The sequence below is a fragment of the Mauremys mutica genome, chromosome 13 (assembly GCF_020497125.1).
Source record: "Mauremys mutica isolate MM-2020 ecotype Southern chromosome 13, ASM2049712v1, whole genome shotgun sequence".
NCBI lineage: Eukaryota > Metazoa > Chordata > Testudines > Geoemydidae > Mauremys > Mauremys mutica.
The window spans coordinates 17,778,871-17,796,023 of record NC_059084.1 but is presented as its reverse complement, the minus strand read 5'-3'; the positions used below and the strand labels follow the sequence as shown (position 1 = coordinate 17,796,023).

General features: G+C 41.3%; 1 protein-coding gene across 5 annotated transcripts in view; it reads right to left on the bottom strand.

The window, feature by feature from the left end:
- Positions 1–17,153, bottom strand: part of SULF2 (sulfatase 2) — a 249,012-nt gene that overhangs the window by 36,645 nt on the left and 195,214 nt on the right. For all 5 annotated transcript variants that reach the window (XM_044986391.1, XM_044986390.1, XM_044986387.1 and 2 more), the window contains 5 exons: positions 13,958–14,108; positions 10,727–10,902; positions 3,934–4,062; positions 2,929–2,985; positions 1,864–1,993 (listed from right to left, as the gene is read on the bottom strand). In XM_044986391.1, the coding sequence (XP_044842326.1) occupies positions 1,864–1,993; positions 2,929–2,985; positions 3,934–4,062; positions 10,727–10,902; positions 13,958–14,108 (643 nt within the window). The remainder of the gene's footprint in view (positions 1–1,863; positions 1,994–2,928; positions 2,986–3,933; positions 4,063–10,726; positions 10,903–13,957; positions 14,109–17,153) is intronic.

The following is a 17,153-nucleotide window of genomic DNA, read 5'->3' as shown; positions in this document are numbered from 1 at the left end:
CAAGGAGACAGTTCCAGTGTCTATCTGAACTTATGTGAAAAATCTTGACCCCTCAATACCTACTACAAAGTTCCAAGCCACAGGGAAGAGAACAGCACAAGAAAGAAGTTGAAACAGCCCTCGCAGGATACGTAGTGATGGGAACAGAATAGCTACGTTTCCCCAGAAACTTTGTAACAGAAATAGCTAATGTTCCCTCTGACTTAAGGGCCTGACAACTTCAAATACCCACTATTAGTTCCTATTCATGTGACGTGCCAGCTCAAAAGAAATGATAGCAATAATCAGCTACATCAAAGTTCATACCTGTGAGACTTTGGTACTTTGGACTTTGAAAAAGAGAGGAATATGATCACTCATGCAGTTAGACCTAAAAAGGAAGCCACAGGAGGAAAAGGAAGCCTGGAAAACCAGCTCTGGGAAAGGTTCTTCCTGAACGTGTCTGATCATCTAAGTCAGATCCAAACAGCTGAGAAACTATGAGTCAATTCCCAGGTGCACTGAGCACAAGATTGGTGCAGCTGGCAGTAGGGGAGGAGGTGGCTAAGAGTGGCTTTACACTACATTTTACTGCCCTTCCTGATCCTAGTATTGCCCCTTGGTGCAAGTTAAAGCATCCACAGGACTGATGTAACATGTACCAACTCATACTGGCCCCCTAGTGGCTATTACTCTGGTGAAACTTACTAGAATCACTGTGTCCTGGCCCTGGCCCTGGCCCCTTCTGGCTTCTACACCAGGAAGGAATAGTGTAGAACCAGCTATATCAGCTTTTCACCATCTGAAGTTCCCCCACACACACTGCAGGAATCCTATTTAGGACAGGCTTGCGGTACCTTTGCACCACTCTGGGGGCACAAAGCAACCTTATATGGGGCTGAGGGTATGCCTCTGTTCCTAGTGGTGTACTATAATCACTTGCTGAGCTTCTCCTACGTAATTTGGGCCTGTGCTGTGAACATTTTCATATTTGCATAGCAGAGTTACGTAACAGTCATAGAAACCACAGGCACAATTGACCAATCAGACAGCTAAGCATTCATATTCACAAACAGGGCAGGTCTTCACTACCCGCCGGATCGGTGGGTAGTGATCGATCTATCAGGGGTCGATTTATTGTGTCTAGTGTAGACGCAATAAATCGATCCCCTATCGCACTCCCCATCGACTCTGGAATTCCAGCTCGCGAGAGGTGGAAGCAGAGTCGATGGGGGAGTGGCAGATGTCGACTCGCCACCCTCCTCACGGCCAGGTAAGTCGACCTAAGATGCACCGACTTCAGCTACACTATTCGCGTAGCTGAAGTTGCTTATCTTAGGTTGCTCCCCCACCCCGCTAGTTTAGACCTGGGCACAGTTAACACATGCAGTCATGGTAATTGTGTATGCAAGCTATGGTTTTCATGGTATATTTGTGTTAGTGATAGGGGCACACGAAGCCCAGATTAGGCTTTTTTATGTTAGTATATTTAAATTCAAATTAAAAAATATTTTATATATGAGATCATAGCAAACGGAGCTATGCACATTTGGAATAATTTTTCCTGTGACGCTCAATGTGAATTCTCAACACTAATGTATCCTGAACTTCATTCCATTTGGGGAACAGAACATTAAAATAATCTAGGCCATTCTTTTACAGTAGCTGGGAATCGATACATAGGCACTTGAATCAGCAATTTCTTGACTGCCAGTCAATCTCATAAATGCTGTAATATAGTTCTGAGCAAAGGCCACAAAAATGAGTCACTTGATTTATAAGTCGGCATTGAGAATGAGGTGAAGGACGTTATCACAGTTTGCAAGTGGTGTTAAACTTAGCTCTTGATATAGCTTCTTGCATTGTGTGCTAAATATTTCTCACCTGCCCAAGCTGTTCGCAGGCGGTTTGATACTCGGCTCGCTGGCAGAGGTCTTTCACACGCTGGTATTTGGGCAGGAAGTTTTCTTCCTGAGCATCCACCTTCTCATTCTCTCTCTTATGCAGTAATTTACTGGAGGGGAAGAAACAGTGTATTTCATTAAGACTCAGTCGAAATACTACACAGGGTCTGCCAGAGTGTCTCAGACCATCCCTCTTGGTGTCCTGCCTCTCCCAATGGCCAAAATCTAATGCTCCAGAAGAAACTGAATCCACTCCACTTCTCCCATTTGCTTTGAAAATGCACCAGGCTACTAGAGCTATCCTGCAAATGGGGGAAGGCGAAACCAAGACTCCTTTTGTGACCCCTGCTGCCTCCCAAAGTGAGAGATTTGATTAACCCACTAAGAGCATGCATAGCTACAGGAGTTTCAAAATCCAGACCCCAAACGCAGAACAGAAGCTTGGTTCATGCCTTTCTCTAGCTAGGAGTGTTCATAAAATGATGCAGTCCGTTCAAAAACCCAGCTGACCACAAAAGCCTGATCTGCAGAGGTACTGGTTTCACTGCAAGGTGGCTGCAGAGAATCCATGCAAGGCAACCGTACCCTCCTGGGTGCCATGGAGCTATACTCTTCAAGTGTTCAGTGTACATCCTTGTACGTGAACATAGAAGTTGGGGACATGACAGATGAGGGGGCAGGGCCAGTCGATCTGCAACTAGGAAGAGTCATCAGCTTACACCCCCTTCGCATGCAGGGTGTGGGATAGCAGTCATGGAGCTGCTCCCACTCTGTGGCTTGCAGGGAGGGAGGAGGGCACCCCAGAACTGCCACCAACCCTCCCTATGCACAGCACACTTATGCCGGCTGTGTGCAAGGACCAGGGCTAACACAAAGCTACCATACAGACTCTCCTATCATAGCCTCATTGGCATTAGGTGTATGACAGTAATGCCACTACCTGTGCGGGGATGTGATCTTAGCCATGGGCTTTCACAGGAGGCTCCAGCCATGCAGGATTCTCCTATTTAGAGCAACTGGGCTCTATGGTTAACTCTTTCCTTACCCTCTCTCCACAAGGAATGAGTCTCTCCACACCTTCATCTTTTTTTTAAAATGGAACCTATAAAAACAGAATTCTTATGAAAACCAGCCTCTTCTCCCTTCCTCCCCATTGCTCCTCCAGAAACACAACCCACTTCTCCCACGGGAACATGTAACTGTACAAAACAGACAGATATGTGTCATCAGTGCTAATCACGAAGGAATATGGGACAGACTCGCTCTCATGGGGACAAAATCCACAACGGAGCCACAGACTATAGTCACGGTTTCTATACAAAAAAACACTGAGGCACTGAGAGATTAAGTGATTTGCCCAAGGTCACAAAGGAATTGTGTAATTAAATCTAGATTTTCTGGATCTCAGTTCAGTGCCTTACTTGCAAAAACATCCACCTGCCCTGACAAAAGCCCTTTTCTGATCCACCTGCTCTCCTCCACCACAAGCGCACATCTCCCCACTCACTCTCTCCTCCTCCAGTTGCTTTTTCCTGAAACTATTGTCCGTCACAAGCACCCACGTGAATCCTCTCCCCCCAGCTTTTTCAGGTGGAGGTGTTGGTATGTCTCAGAAAATAATTGTGTATTTCCAATATAACAATATAAACAACAAAGTTTGACTTTATATAAAGCACTGACGTACAATTCGTTTTTACAGTTTAAATAATAAAAGCTTTGTTTAAAAGACATAGCTATAAATGATGCCACAGACACATTTAAAATCTGTAACTCATGCAAACAGAAACATCCCCATGACCAAAGGCCAGTTCACTCTCACACACATTATATTTTGCTATCAGAAAGGCAAATACCATATAGCTAATATATTGATCTGGCCAACTAAAAAACTGAAGTCAGTTAAGTAGCGCTGAACAGGTCTGTAAATTTTCCTATGAACCATGTCTAGTCTATATCTGTAATTCATTCTGTTTCCCCTTAAATTTATCTGCAGATGGCTGAACACAGACACACAGATACACACAGAGGGAGATAAACTTCTTTTCTTTACCTATTAACTGGTCTCTCAGAATCCAGCAGTTTTAGAATGGATTTACCATCCATGTCAGGTGGAATGTCCAAGCCTGCAATATCTAGAATTGTAGGAGCAAGATCAATGTTCAATACAATGTGAGGATTCCTGAAAGAAATATATAAAGACCCTGCTTAGAGAATCTTTGTGGAAATTGTGAACAACTACCTTAACCCCAGCCCCTTTTCAAATACGGGATCTGAAAAAGCTTAATCTGTGACATCAGCACAGAACAAAGGAAGATATTATCCAATCAAGTCGGGTATTGAAAGGGATTAACATATACAATAATACAATATTCAAATTACTCCCAGGTGCATAACCCCAAGAGAGGCTAACATGAAGATTTAGTTCTAAAGCAATAGCATTTCAGACGGAATATGAAAAATGGCTTATAAAGCAAAAGAAGTTAATGAGTAAAAGGAAGGGTTCAATGCTATTCTGAAATGTGAAAAAGTACATGATAAAAACTCCTCGGGTGTCTTAGAGAATTAATGTGCAAGTCATCTGTAGCGATGATTTTATTAAAAATAAAGCCTGTCAGATAGAACACACTTTGTCTATTTCAACATCCATCATAAAAACAAACAGCTGGGCCTATGGCACTGAACTGTTTGTTACACAGAAAGAGTGTAGAGAAAAAATATCCTGTCTCACTACGCAAAGGGAACAGCTAACAGTTGGTTATTATAATTATGAGTGCGTGAGAGGGAGAGAGAGACAAAAGATAGATAAGATGGAGGCAAAAGGAAAATACAGAAGCATAGCTCCAACTGTGAAAGTTCAAATGTAATAACAGAGCCATCCCCTATACCAGCCTCTCCATTCCGCAAAGGACTGGTACAGCCAGGCATTCAGCGTCACTAGGCAGTTAAACAATTTAGTAACATACCCCGTCATCTCACTCCAAAAGCAGATTGAAAAGAGTTACAAAGGGATCTCACTAAGCTGGGAGACGGGGCAACAAACCGGCAGATGAAATTCAGTGTTGATAAATGCAAAGTAAAGCATATTGTGTTACCCTGGATTTGAGGGGCGCATGGACCCCAGAATGTGATTAAGCCAATTGCAATCATATTATGTGCATTCAGCCACCATGAATTAATAGACTAGAACACCACATCGTTAAGGGTTAATTTGAAAGCACGGTTTCTGGAGGCAAGGTCAAAACTAGCTGCAGTTTCTGCTAAACAGAATGGGAGGAGGGAAGAGAAAAAGTCAAAAATTGAAACCGAAAGAGGGTAAGTGGATGAGAACCTTGAATTTGGGCGTCTTTGATAGAGACGTTTATTATGACTAAGACTGTGAGGAATGTTTATTGATAAAGAGTTTATTGAAAGGTAGGAAAAGCGATTACCCAGTAGGGGTCACTATGATTTTTGTGTTTTGTAATAGTTAGTTATAAAAAGGACTAGATAATATAGTGTGCTTTGGAGAAGTCCTCCAAAGCTATCCTAAGAGAGACTTTTTTCTGACACTTTTTCTCCCCCTGCGGGTACACAACTGGCCGCTGCGGACCTGCTGTCAATTACTCAATACCGTCCCAGAATTTAGATAAATATATGGGATGTTCTAAACCTATTGCATGCATCTGTGTGTGCTTAAATCTAATAAACTGTAGTTTTAGATAAGAACACGCTTACTTGTATTAATCTTTCATCAGCCGGAGAGCTGTGTTCCCATTAATTCATTTCTGACACCCTCTGGAGTGAAACAGTTAAGTTACCACTGCTGTGGGTTCTGAAAACCCTAGGTAACAACTGGAAAACAATCCCAACTGTACATACAAAATGATGGGGGTCTAAATTAGCTGTTACCACTCAAGAAAGAGATCTTTGAATCATTGTGGCTAGTTCTCTGAAAACATCTGCCGAATGTGCAGTGGCAATCCAAAAACCTATCATCATGTTAGGAACCATTAGAAAAGGGATAGAAGATAAGACAAAAAATATCATAATGTCACTATATAAATCCATGGCATGCCTATACCTTGAATACTGCGTTTAGTTCTGGTAGCCTCATCTCAAAAAATATATTTTAGAATTGGAAAAGGTACAGAGAAGGGTAACTTACGGGGATGGAACAACTTTCATATGAGGAGAGATTAAAAAGACTAACTGGTAAGCTTGGAAAAGAGACAATTAAGGGGGGATATGATAGAGGTCTAAAAATCAGGAATGATGTGGTGAATGTTAATAAGGAGGTGTTATTTACCCCTTCACATAAGACAAGAAGCAGGGGTTACCCAGTGAAATTAATAGGCAGCGGGTTTAAAACAAACAAATGGAAGTACTAGTTCATAAACCGCACAGTCAACCTGTGGAACTCATTGCCAAAGTATGTTGCGAAGGTCAAAACTATAACCAGGTTCAAAAAAGAATTAGATAAGTTCATGAAAGATGGATCCTTCAACGGCTAATAGCTAACATGGTTAGGGACACAACCCCATGCTCTGGGTGTCCTAAGCCTCACCCTCCAGAAGCTGGGAGTGGCCAACAGGGGATGCAGCACTCGATAATTGTGCTGTTCTGATCATTTCCTCTGAAGCAGCTAGTGCCAGTATAGCCGTTCTTATGTTCTTACTTTCAACCTGGTACTGTACGAATCACTAGAGTGGTTCTCACTAACTGAATGGTGCCTCAAAAAATAAAAGTTTATTTTAAATACAATTAAAACTCACTTTTGTTACAATTAGAATATCATGAAAGTATGTACTGTTTGCTGCTTTCCCATCCTTTCTTATTCTTATGTATACTTGGCACCACTTAAAAAAAACCAAATGGAGACACTACAAAAAAGTGGAAAAAAAGCAAAAATGCTTTTATGTAGACATTTTATTTTTGTGGCTTTGAGGACCAGGAATTACTTTCCCCATGCTTTGCAGATAAAGTACAACAAGGATAGTGCCATCAAGGCAGCTACAAGGCTGTGTGTAGATTTCTAGCTTAAAATAAAGGACAGTAGAACCTTGCTAATTCACACTAGTGAATGGGAGATCACTTGAGAATTACTGAATTTTGTATTAGCAAGAGAAAAGACAATGACAAGAGTAAGGATGTCACATTTCTTCATTTTCTTGATACATGTCATTTTATATTAATTACTAGTAAATATTGTGTAGCATACCTGGTGGTCGTAATGAAGGCTTAGTAATGACACCTCATTACAGTGACTGCTATTAAATCTTTGATAAGGGAGGGGAGAGAATGCAAATATTTTGTAAGAAAAATGGTGTGTGTTCATTAGCAAAGTGTAGATTAAAAAAGTTCTACGATATATGGAAATACAGGCTCAAAGACAGCATCAATTTACTATCTAATACATCCTCTCTCCAGGGGACTTCATCGTTCTCTTTTAGTGGGATGAACTTTGCTCTATTAGGTCTTTTCAGTGTCTGATTCCTGTGTTCCTAATAAAAATATTTTCTATCATCAAAAGGTATTCAAACAGAAAACCCAATGGGATGGTTCTGTGAGGCGTCATTCACTAGTCATTTAAAATGCATCTGTATCACCAGACTAAAAGGAAGTTCAAAAGGAAATAGCAATTTTAAGACTGAGGCAACTCACAGATCCTCCCCCTTCCTACCTAATTATCAGAGCCAAAGGGAGCTTCAAGACATACTAACCGTACTACTTAGATAACCTATTGTGGAGCCCACTATAACACCATAAAGGGTCCTCCCCTGGAATGGAAAGGAAAGGGCTTAGTAGTAGAGAGGCAATGGTGCCAGCTAACATTCCAATACACGTAAGCAGGAGTGTGCTGAGGCCTGCCCTGTTTAATGTGGAAAAAGGCTGCACAATCTTAACACAGCCACCTCTCCAGTCAATGCTCCAAGTGATTCAGGGCTTGGCTTCCTCTATCTACCTTATGGTTTTTATACCCTGTCCTCCATCACTGTACTATCTAAGCACCTTACACCTAAAATCAATAGCAAAGTCCCCAGTGCACTTCATGGAGTCTCTGGATCTTCATCTCTCATTTCATACCCATTCTTCTTCCTGGGCCTTATGTTCTTCCCACGCCTCTCTCCCCTAACTGCTCCTTTGGTCTCCTCCCCGCTCTCATGGCTTCACACCTCCTCCTTCATACCACCTCAAAATCTTGGAAGAGCCTTCTATTTCCCCATGCATCCTCCCCTCCTTCTGTACAGCAGGGGCACAAGTGGGAGCGGAGGAAGGGAGCCCAGAACCCCACTTTAGCCCCTGACCAGAGCTGGAAATTTGACCCAGCCACCCCACCCTGATGGAAGGGCAGCCAGTCCAAATGTGACGGTATTGCAACCTCATGAACCTGCTTGGGCCCTTCTCCTTTGCAGTCCTTCCAGTGTCCATGGGCACTGGGCACTCCAGCCCCTAGAGAGAAGTGGAGCAGGGGGCACCCGAACGTCCAATCCCCAGAAGGGCCAGGGGGAAGGGGGAGGAGAGAGTGAGATTGGATCTGGGCTTTTGGTGATTCCTGGGGATGCAGAAGGAGAATGGGGTCTGGGGCTCCCAGAACAGCCTGGCAGGCCTCTGGTGGGGATGGTGCTCGTAGAGCCTGAACAGCTCCTTGGGTAAGTGCTCTGTACAGGGAGGAGAGCTCAGAGCCGGGTGCGGGGCAGTGGTGGTGGTGGGAGAAGAGCATGTGGCTGACTGTGGGGACAACCTGTGAGAGCTCAGGACTGGGAGTAAAAGGGGGAACACTAGTGATCGGGCGTTGGGGCAGTGGGGAAAGGGTATGGTGGGGGTAGGGTGACCAGACAGCAAATGTGAAAAATCGGGACAGGGGGTGGAGGGTAATAGGAGCCTATATAAGAGATCAAAAAATCTGGACTGTCCCTATAAAATCAGGACATCTGGTCACCCAAGGTGGGGGCGGAGCAGGGCGGGGGGGGGGGGGGAGAGCTCTGGGCCCCTTCCTTATGAAAATTCTGGTTGTGCCTCTGCTCCACAGACATATCACCCCACCAGATCTCTTCTTAAAATCCACGTCTTTCACAGAGTTGTCCGCTCAGCACCTCTGAAAATTAGACCATCGTGTTGCCATTGTGAAGTATTATCTTTCAAATAATCTCTAAATTATACTATGAGCTCTTTGGGACAGGGAACATGCACAACTACTGCATAAATAAGTAATAACTCCATGTCAAGGGATTTTGGCATGACACCTACAGTATTTAAAACTTTCTTGCCTTTTTTTGATACTATGAATTTAATCATCACACTAAATAAAACCTTTAAGATATTTGTAAAGAGATTTGCTACTCTATTACATTCTTAATATTTGTTGCTTACAGCTTTTCCTCTGTAGTATAAGAGAAAAAGAACTTGTGGGAGGAAGATTTTGTGTGTGTTAATTATGCTAAAACATGCACATTGATATAAATAAAAGGCAGCAAATTATGGCACTCTGTCCAAAATCATTACTTAAGTGAAAACATTTGCTATTAAAATAATTGCTTAGAAAGTATATTTACATAATTTCTTAGCTGATCAAAGCTACCTTTTTAATTAACAGTCATATTCTGCATTCTCGTATGTCACTAACAAACAGCTTAACTGTGTAATCCCAAAGGATAAACAAAGGAAAACTTCCTGTAGCGGTCATAGATGAAAATACTATGTTCATTTTTCTTTACAAGCTGAAATAGGAAAGCATAGTGACTCTATTCTATCATTTAATTAATCTCTGATAACCATCTACAGTGGCAGTGAACATATAAAGAAAGGTTACCTGGCAAATATCATGGCCTAGAGCCTGACTGAAATGAACAGAAGAAATGACTAGGCATTTCCATGCAATATCACATCAATCTTGCACTGGATGCAAGCCACAGTGCTACACAGTGACTTGAACCACTCACCTGGCAAGGGACCCAGGTTCGTAAAAACCCAGTTAATCCTAGAATGGGCTACGGACCTTGAATCATGTAGGAGGTGACCAGGGAGGGCAGGGAATGGGCAGAACCTGGGTTCCATCTCTCCACTCACAGGCTCTCCATCTCTCCACTCACTCTGCAGCTGAGTGAGTGCAGAGGATGTCAATTCATGGCTGGTACAGATAACAGCAAATTACTAAACCCACAGGGCAAGAAAGAAGCAGGAGAGGAACTGTGATGCAGACATTTCATTAAGGCCAGGTCTACACTAGGAGCGCTAATATACCAGCAAAGTACTAGTGTGGACGCAGTTTGGAGAAGCAACACCGCTTTTCTGGTATAGCTGATTCCAGCTTTCTCTATCCCACTTCTGCCACGCAAAATAAGCTATACTTAAGCCAGTATACTCCCCAGCCAAAATAAGCTATACTGGTAAAAGTGTAGTTTCGCTGGTATAGCTGCATCGACACTCGGGGCTTTTGTTGAAACAACTGCGTCTGTCAGGATCACACCTTTGACTGACATAGCTATGCCTGCTGAAGTGGAGACCGAGCCTTTGAGTCACAATGCCTCCTGGGGCAGTGCAGTTTCTGACCTACCCATTGCTCAGGGATGTGCCTAATGTCGCAATCTCTTATGTCCATGCAAAGCCCGCACTGGTGTACTCAAAAGACGTTAACTACACACTCCCCTAACTATCAAGCCCAATGAGCTGATAAAACAAAGGTTCTATCTTTCTCTGTCTCAAACTCAGCACATTTTTTAATCTAATTGCACAGTTGTACTTCATTGCATGTGCTTTTAAGGCTCTGGTACATGGTCACTGACCTCACATTCCTTCGCATATCAATCACTATTATCAGACCAATAAGCCAAAAACAATTCAGGAGCTGAAAAACAAGGACTTACAGGGATCCAGCCTCCACATTCGGACCTCGCACATAAAAAGGAACTCGGATATCAAACTCGTAAGGCATGGACTTCCCTTTCACCAGTCCAAACTGCCCAATATGATAGCCATGGTCTGCTGTATATATTATATAGGTATTGTCCAGTTCACCTGTTTCAACCAGTGTATTATAAATCTGAAAAAAAAGAGAATATTTTGCACTAAATAACACAGTATAAGTAATATTTGAAATAATTCTGTGCATAAAAGTGTACACATATATACTATGTAACAGAGTTGCATGTTCTTAACTAGGACATCCGAATAGACATCCACGCACTCTCACTAAACAACTGTCCTGATTAAAAGAGGAGGCCATTTTCTTTGAAAGAACAATCTATAAATACTTAAAATGCAATAGAATACTACTTTACTGAATGAAAATAGTGACTACGCATTTCAGGACAGACTTTCAAAATGCTCATTTAGGGATCTAATTTGAGTTGACAGATTTTCAAAAGTACTTTGCACCTGGCATTTTCCATTGGAAATTTCCACCTCTGGCCACTTACTTAGGTGCCTAAATGGGAGCTGTTGTATACTGAGTTCTTTTGAAATTCTAGCCCTTTATCTTCTTTAAATTTTTATTTGACAAACTCTCTTCATAAAATGACACCATTTAGAATTTCACACTTATTTAATACTTGGTTAAATGCCACTCAACCATTTGGGCACCATGCAAATGAGTCCCATTCACACAGAATGTTCACAAACTCTCCCAACTAAACAGCAGACACTGCCATTCGCTCTTGCTATCTGGTGAATTAAGCGTTTCAACCTTAATTCTGAATCCTACTGTTTTTAGGGGCCTTAAATGGGCTCTTTAGGTGAATACTGAAGGGTATCAATGCACAACACTAATGACCAGTCATCACATGACGTTTCGTCCTCAAGGTTTAGTCAGTTTCTGTCATCTCATGTGAATTTAGCAACATGGTACTACAGCAGATATTATTTAGGGTAATATCATTCCCTGCCCCACATGTGAGATCTGTGATTAGAAAATCTGGGCCTGATTCTGCTCTCACACTTGTGTGTATCAGGAAAAAATGCACTGGAGTCAAGGAAGTTTCATCAGGGTGAACCCAGAGTAAATGAAGTCAGACCAGTATAGTAAATATGGACAAAATGTTAAAGATAAAATGTGACTCCCTTTTTGAGATGTAGCCTGAATCAATGTGTCTGATATTCCCTGAGGAAATGGTATAGACTCATGTAAAGAAAAAATTATATAAACGTTTTGACTGCAATCTTTGTTTAAATAAGCCACAGTGACCTCTTAGAGCCATTGATATCTGCCATGCACTCAAAATATGAACAGACATTTTAAGGGATGTTAGGTACATACAATTTCATTTAAAAATTGTGGTTAAAACTACAAAAGATTAAGTTTCAGTCTGGAGTGAAATGCACACCCAGCAAAATCATCAGGAGTGAAACCACCTTGCTAACTAGCAGACCCTAAATACACTGGTGCTAGCAGGTGACTCTGTGACATGTCTTCTCTAAAACTGGTGTCTGACCCACCACAGCATATTTGTTAGCTACAAGGACAGAACATATTTTCCTGGGTTATTATGCCCAATTAATTATTAGTAATTATAATAAATTACTAACAGATAAATCTCATTCTTGCCTTATTGGACTCCCTTTATTGTTATCTTTTGTGGATAAGATTTCCAGGAGACATGAAGCTGTAAACTGCAATACCTTCAAGATTAGCCTTTCTACACTTTGAAACAAACCCATCCTTTTCCCACAGTATCTACCAGCTGATCCATAGGTTCCTTTTCAAGGCCCACTGACACACAGCTTGCACAGTGAGATTTCTGGAATCTTATTGTTACATAATGCAGGCAATCTGGACAGTCTGCCTGTGTTTTTTAAAATATATGTAATCAATGTGCCACAAAGGAACTTAACTGTGGCAATGCTGAGTGTTACCATGCCTAACTTTTAGGCACTTAGAAAAATCACTGGAGTGCACAAAGCCTGAGTTAAGTACCTAGGTTCACTGTACAATGAATGCGGAGAAACGGGCACCTCAGAATGGGATTCACAAAAGCCAGCACGCTAGGCAGCTCCCCACATAAGCTAGTCAAGGGAAGATGCCGGGGAGTGGGGGGTAGGGGGGAATGCCTAAGCCTCACCCCTCTCAGAGAGTTCAGTACTTAAATGGGGGGTGGAGGGGAGAGGAGGAAGACGAGATCCCCCATAACTTTCAGCCCAGTGGTTAGGATACTCACCTGGGATACAGCTCAAAGCCTCCCTCTGCCTGAGGGGAAGAAGGGATTTAAACAAGGCTCTGCCACCTCTCATTTGAGTGCCCTAACCACTGAGTTGTGGGATATTCAGATGTGGGGCTCCCTCAGTCTTGCATGTAAAAACTGTTCCACTTTGGACAAACAGTTTAAAAAGTAATCGAAGGAGGGGGGCTGGATCCTGGCTGTGCCCCACCTCCCAAGTGAGTGCTCTAACCATAAGGGTGCAGAGTCAGTCTCAGGCTTCCCTACTCTCTCTCTGGCCCAGTGACTCGTTCATGATTTATCCACAATGGAACAATTCAACATGAGCAACTGAAGGAGCCCCCCATCTGAGGTTTGGTGCCAGCTGAGTGGGAGCTTTCTGAATCCCAGTGGGGCCTGTTTCTGGATTTAGGCACCTAAAGTGGCAGTTGGGCACCTAGGTCCTTTTGAGATACTCCAGTTACTCTGGTTCTGCCCTGATGTAACCCCATTAATTTCACTGGAGTTTTTCGGACAAAGAGGCAGTAATGCAGAAGTGCACTATGCCCGCAGTTGGGATGATTAGTTTCCAACTAGTATATGGTGAGACTTGACGCTTTTTAATGTAAATCAAATTTTTAAAAAATTCATGCTTTACAATTTTTTTTCATGTTTCATTTTTCTTTCTTTAACTGGACAGCAGTAGGTATCTGGAAACATTCTGCTAGCTTTGGACTTTACATTATGCTCGTTTTTTATTTGGAACAACAATGCCATGAAACCAGAGAATCTGGGAGAGCTGTCAGTTTGGAGGTAGTGATAAATAGAAGCCATGTTTAGCTTGGCAGTGCTTAGCTTATATGCAGAGTAGGAATATACTATTTTTTTTTAAATGCACAAACATTTTGGAGTTTAACTCAAGAAACAAGTACCTGTTGGGCTTGAAAAAATGACCACCAATCTTACCATCTCCATGGAGTCATCCACAGACATGAGTGTCTGTAAGCGCTTTCTCTGTAGCATGTTGGTGAACTCCATGTGAATAGGTTTCATGGGACCAGTATACCTCATTATCCAGTGCTTGTCTGGGTTGGGAGCGTAGTTATAACTGGGAGTGCTAAGGAGCAATAAGGGAAACAGAGAACAGCACATTATTATGAAAAAATAATAAACTAGTGTGTGCCAATAAACTTTATTTGACCAACACTGCAAAACTAACTTTCTGCGGTATGTCGGAAAAAATTACATTTACATTATTCGTTTATGTTTTATATGAAAGGGAGCATGGAAAGAACTCTGTGGGAAGTAAAACCTATTAAAAAGAGTAAAATATACATTGTTTTTAACAGTATTCTCCAGACTAGTAGGAATACATTTCAATGCCAGCAGATTAGCCTTAGAAGTCTATCACCACAATTGGGAAGCATTATTTGAACCAAGAACATATGCACTTGAGTTTCCACTGATGTAACTGCTCCACTTTCATTCTGCCCATACTAACACAGGCTATTACAGCTTGATTGGCTCCTAATAATAACTGTCCAGCTTGCTGAAAAGATTCCACTACATTATTTAACAACTGTGTTGAATTCAGCATGACTGGCCATGTTAATATTGCAGCACTCACATACTCAAGGGAGCACAGGTACCCTACCTGGTGGTATTAAATTGCATGTGAGCTCATGGCAAGAAGAAGTGTATAAAAAGATGCATTTTAAAGACCCGCCAAAAAAAGGTGAGGGGAATGGGAATGGGTACTTTCTAGCTTTAACTCTTCTGAGATCATTAGAAACCTTCACATTACACTCTGATGAGTGCACATTATGGAAAGAGAATTTAGGACCCTGACAAAAAAGCCAAAAGCTAGATTTGATGACCTTGTGAGAGCATCAGTGCCCCTTTAATTCCTAATGATCCTGTAGTTCCATTAAAGTATCAGTGTTAACAATCAGCAGGCACATAATTGATGGTCCTTTATTTAATTTTGTTTGGGAGTTCTGGAGCTTGCTTTTTTGTTCACAACTATATTGCTCCATATCAGCTAGAGCTAAAGCCCACAATGGACTTGCTTTTCTATAGTATAATATGGTAGGTACTCTTTACATATGTCTTTGTCATACTATGAACGTGTTTGTCTTAAATAAAACAATAGCTTCTCTTGAAAATGTATCTATCTTATCGACATTTAAGACCTAGGGCCCTTTTTATTGTTTCTAAGCATTAGTTGGTACATTGGCTTGGGACAGACCATGCATAGTTTCACAAATACAGATTTTTTTCACACAAATGAAAGATTTCTTCAGATTTCTTCTTCTGTTCAAAATATTAGATCAGTGCTAATGTTTAGCACGTCACAAGCTTCCTGTAAAACCCAAGATGGTGGCTTTGTGACAGCAAAGATCTGCAGATTTTGCTCAAGTTACTTTCTGCATCCCAATATTCAATCTCCAACTAATTATACTTACATCTTGACAAAAGCCACTACTATTCTTGTGCACACAACATAGCAGCAGAGTAACTTAAATCATCAGGATATATAATAGTAACATAAATTGAAAACTTTCCTCCAGCGTATCTTTGAATGTCATTGGTGCCAAATGCTCTTAAAAGTTTCATTCATGTTTGAAATAAACATTAAAATAATAATTTGATTGCAACATGTTTTTTATGGAAAGTTTTATGTGGGAGCCTATTTGAAAAATGCGCTTAGACGGGGAAGTGAGGCTTCTCTGTTTGGGGAGGAGAGGCTGCTCTGTTTATTCTCTGTGCATTGCTAATAGTCTCTTGAATTTCAGAATGTTGTTGTGGCTGAAATAATGACATTGCTCCTATGAATATGCTGACAGTTATGGAAACTGTTGCTATGTAATGCCTAGAATGGCGAACTCCTTTTCAGCTTGCTTTGTGATCTCCTGGCTGATTAGAAATCTCCTGCTGTTTAATCCACCCGAAGCCCATGATTTTCTTTGATTACTACAAATATAACCCTCTTACACTTAACAGATTTGTTTCTCTCATAGCCAAACACACAAGATATAACATCCCTGGAAGCTGGACAAAATAACCCCTTCACATTCCATTCAAAAGGAAGGGGTAGGGTGGTGGAAGCTACCTTGATTGCTCTACAAATCCTGATTGTATTTGACCTTGGGAAACAGTCATGATAAAACATGTACTCTTTACAGAAATAACAGAGGCCAATATGAAATTGCCCAGCTGTTCCATCCTGTTTAACTATAAGTCTAGGAGAAGAAAAGGGAAACTATTAATGTAGTTCAGTGATTTGCTACGGGAGAGGGGGGCACGAAATTATGGAACAGATTTTCAATTAAGATAGGACTGTAACTGCACACTAAGAGCCAGATCCTCAGCTGTTCTCATGCTTCAGCTGACACAGCTGCAGGAGGAAGCTGGGGGCATAGGTGTGCCATCTTTACGTTGATCCTGATCCTGAGACTGGACAAGGACCAAGTTCAATCCTGAGTGCAACTTAAAGCAGTTTCGAGGCTGGTCCAAGCTGCACCGTAGTGCTCTAGCCATGTCTCACCTGGGAGGTCAGAGGGAGGAAATGTGAAACAAAATGACTAATTTGCATGTGCAGTTACCTGATTTGCATGTGCAGATGTGGGGACTGTGCACTCCAATTAGACAAGCAATTGTATTTGGAAATCAAGCCATACATACTCAATACAATACACAGATATTCTATAAATATCTAAAGATTTAATAAATGTAAATGCATTAATAGCTGATTAGCTCTATTGAGATACTGATGCATTTCTGAAAGCAACACTTTTCTTGGTGTTCCTTTTTATTAACAACAGCTTAAGTTTAATCTTATGCTATAAAAAGTGTTTAAAATAATTGAAGACAGTTTCTCTGCATAAATACACATAATGCAGGCTACTTAGTATGCATATCTAAAAGAAGAAAAAACTGCTTAATTTATTGAGATAATGTAATCTTTTACAAACTAATAAATTTCTTGCAAAGTACTATTGTCTATAAATTAATAGATTATTATTATTAATAGTAATAATGAAATTCACTGCTGATATAAAATCCTGCAGCAATTTCCATAAAAAAGATCTTCCAGTCAAGAAAATAAACTAGACTGGTGTTTGAGAAAAAAGTAAACAATGTGAAATAGAAAAAAAAACAT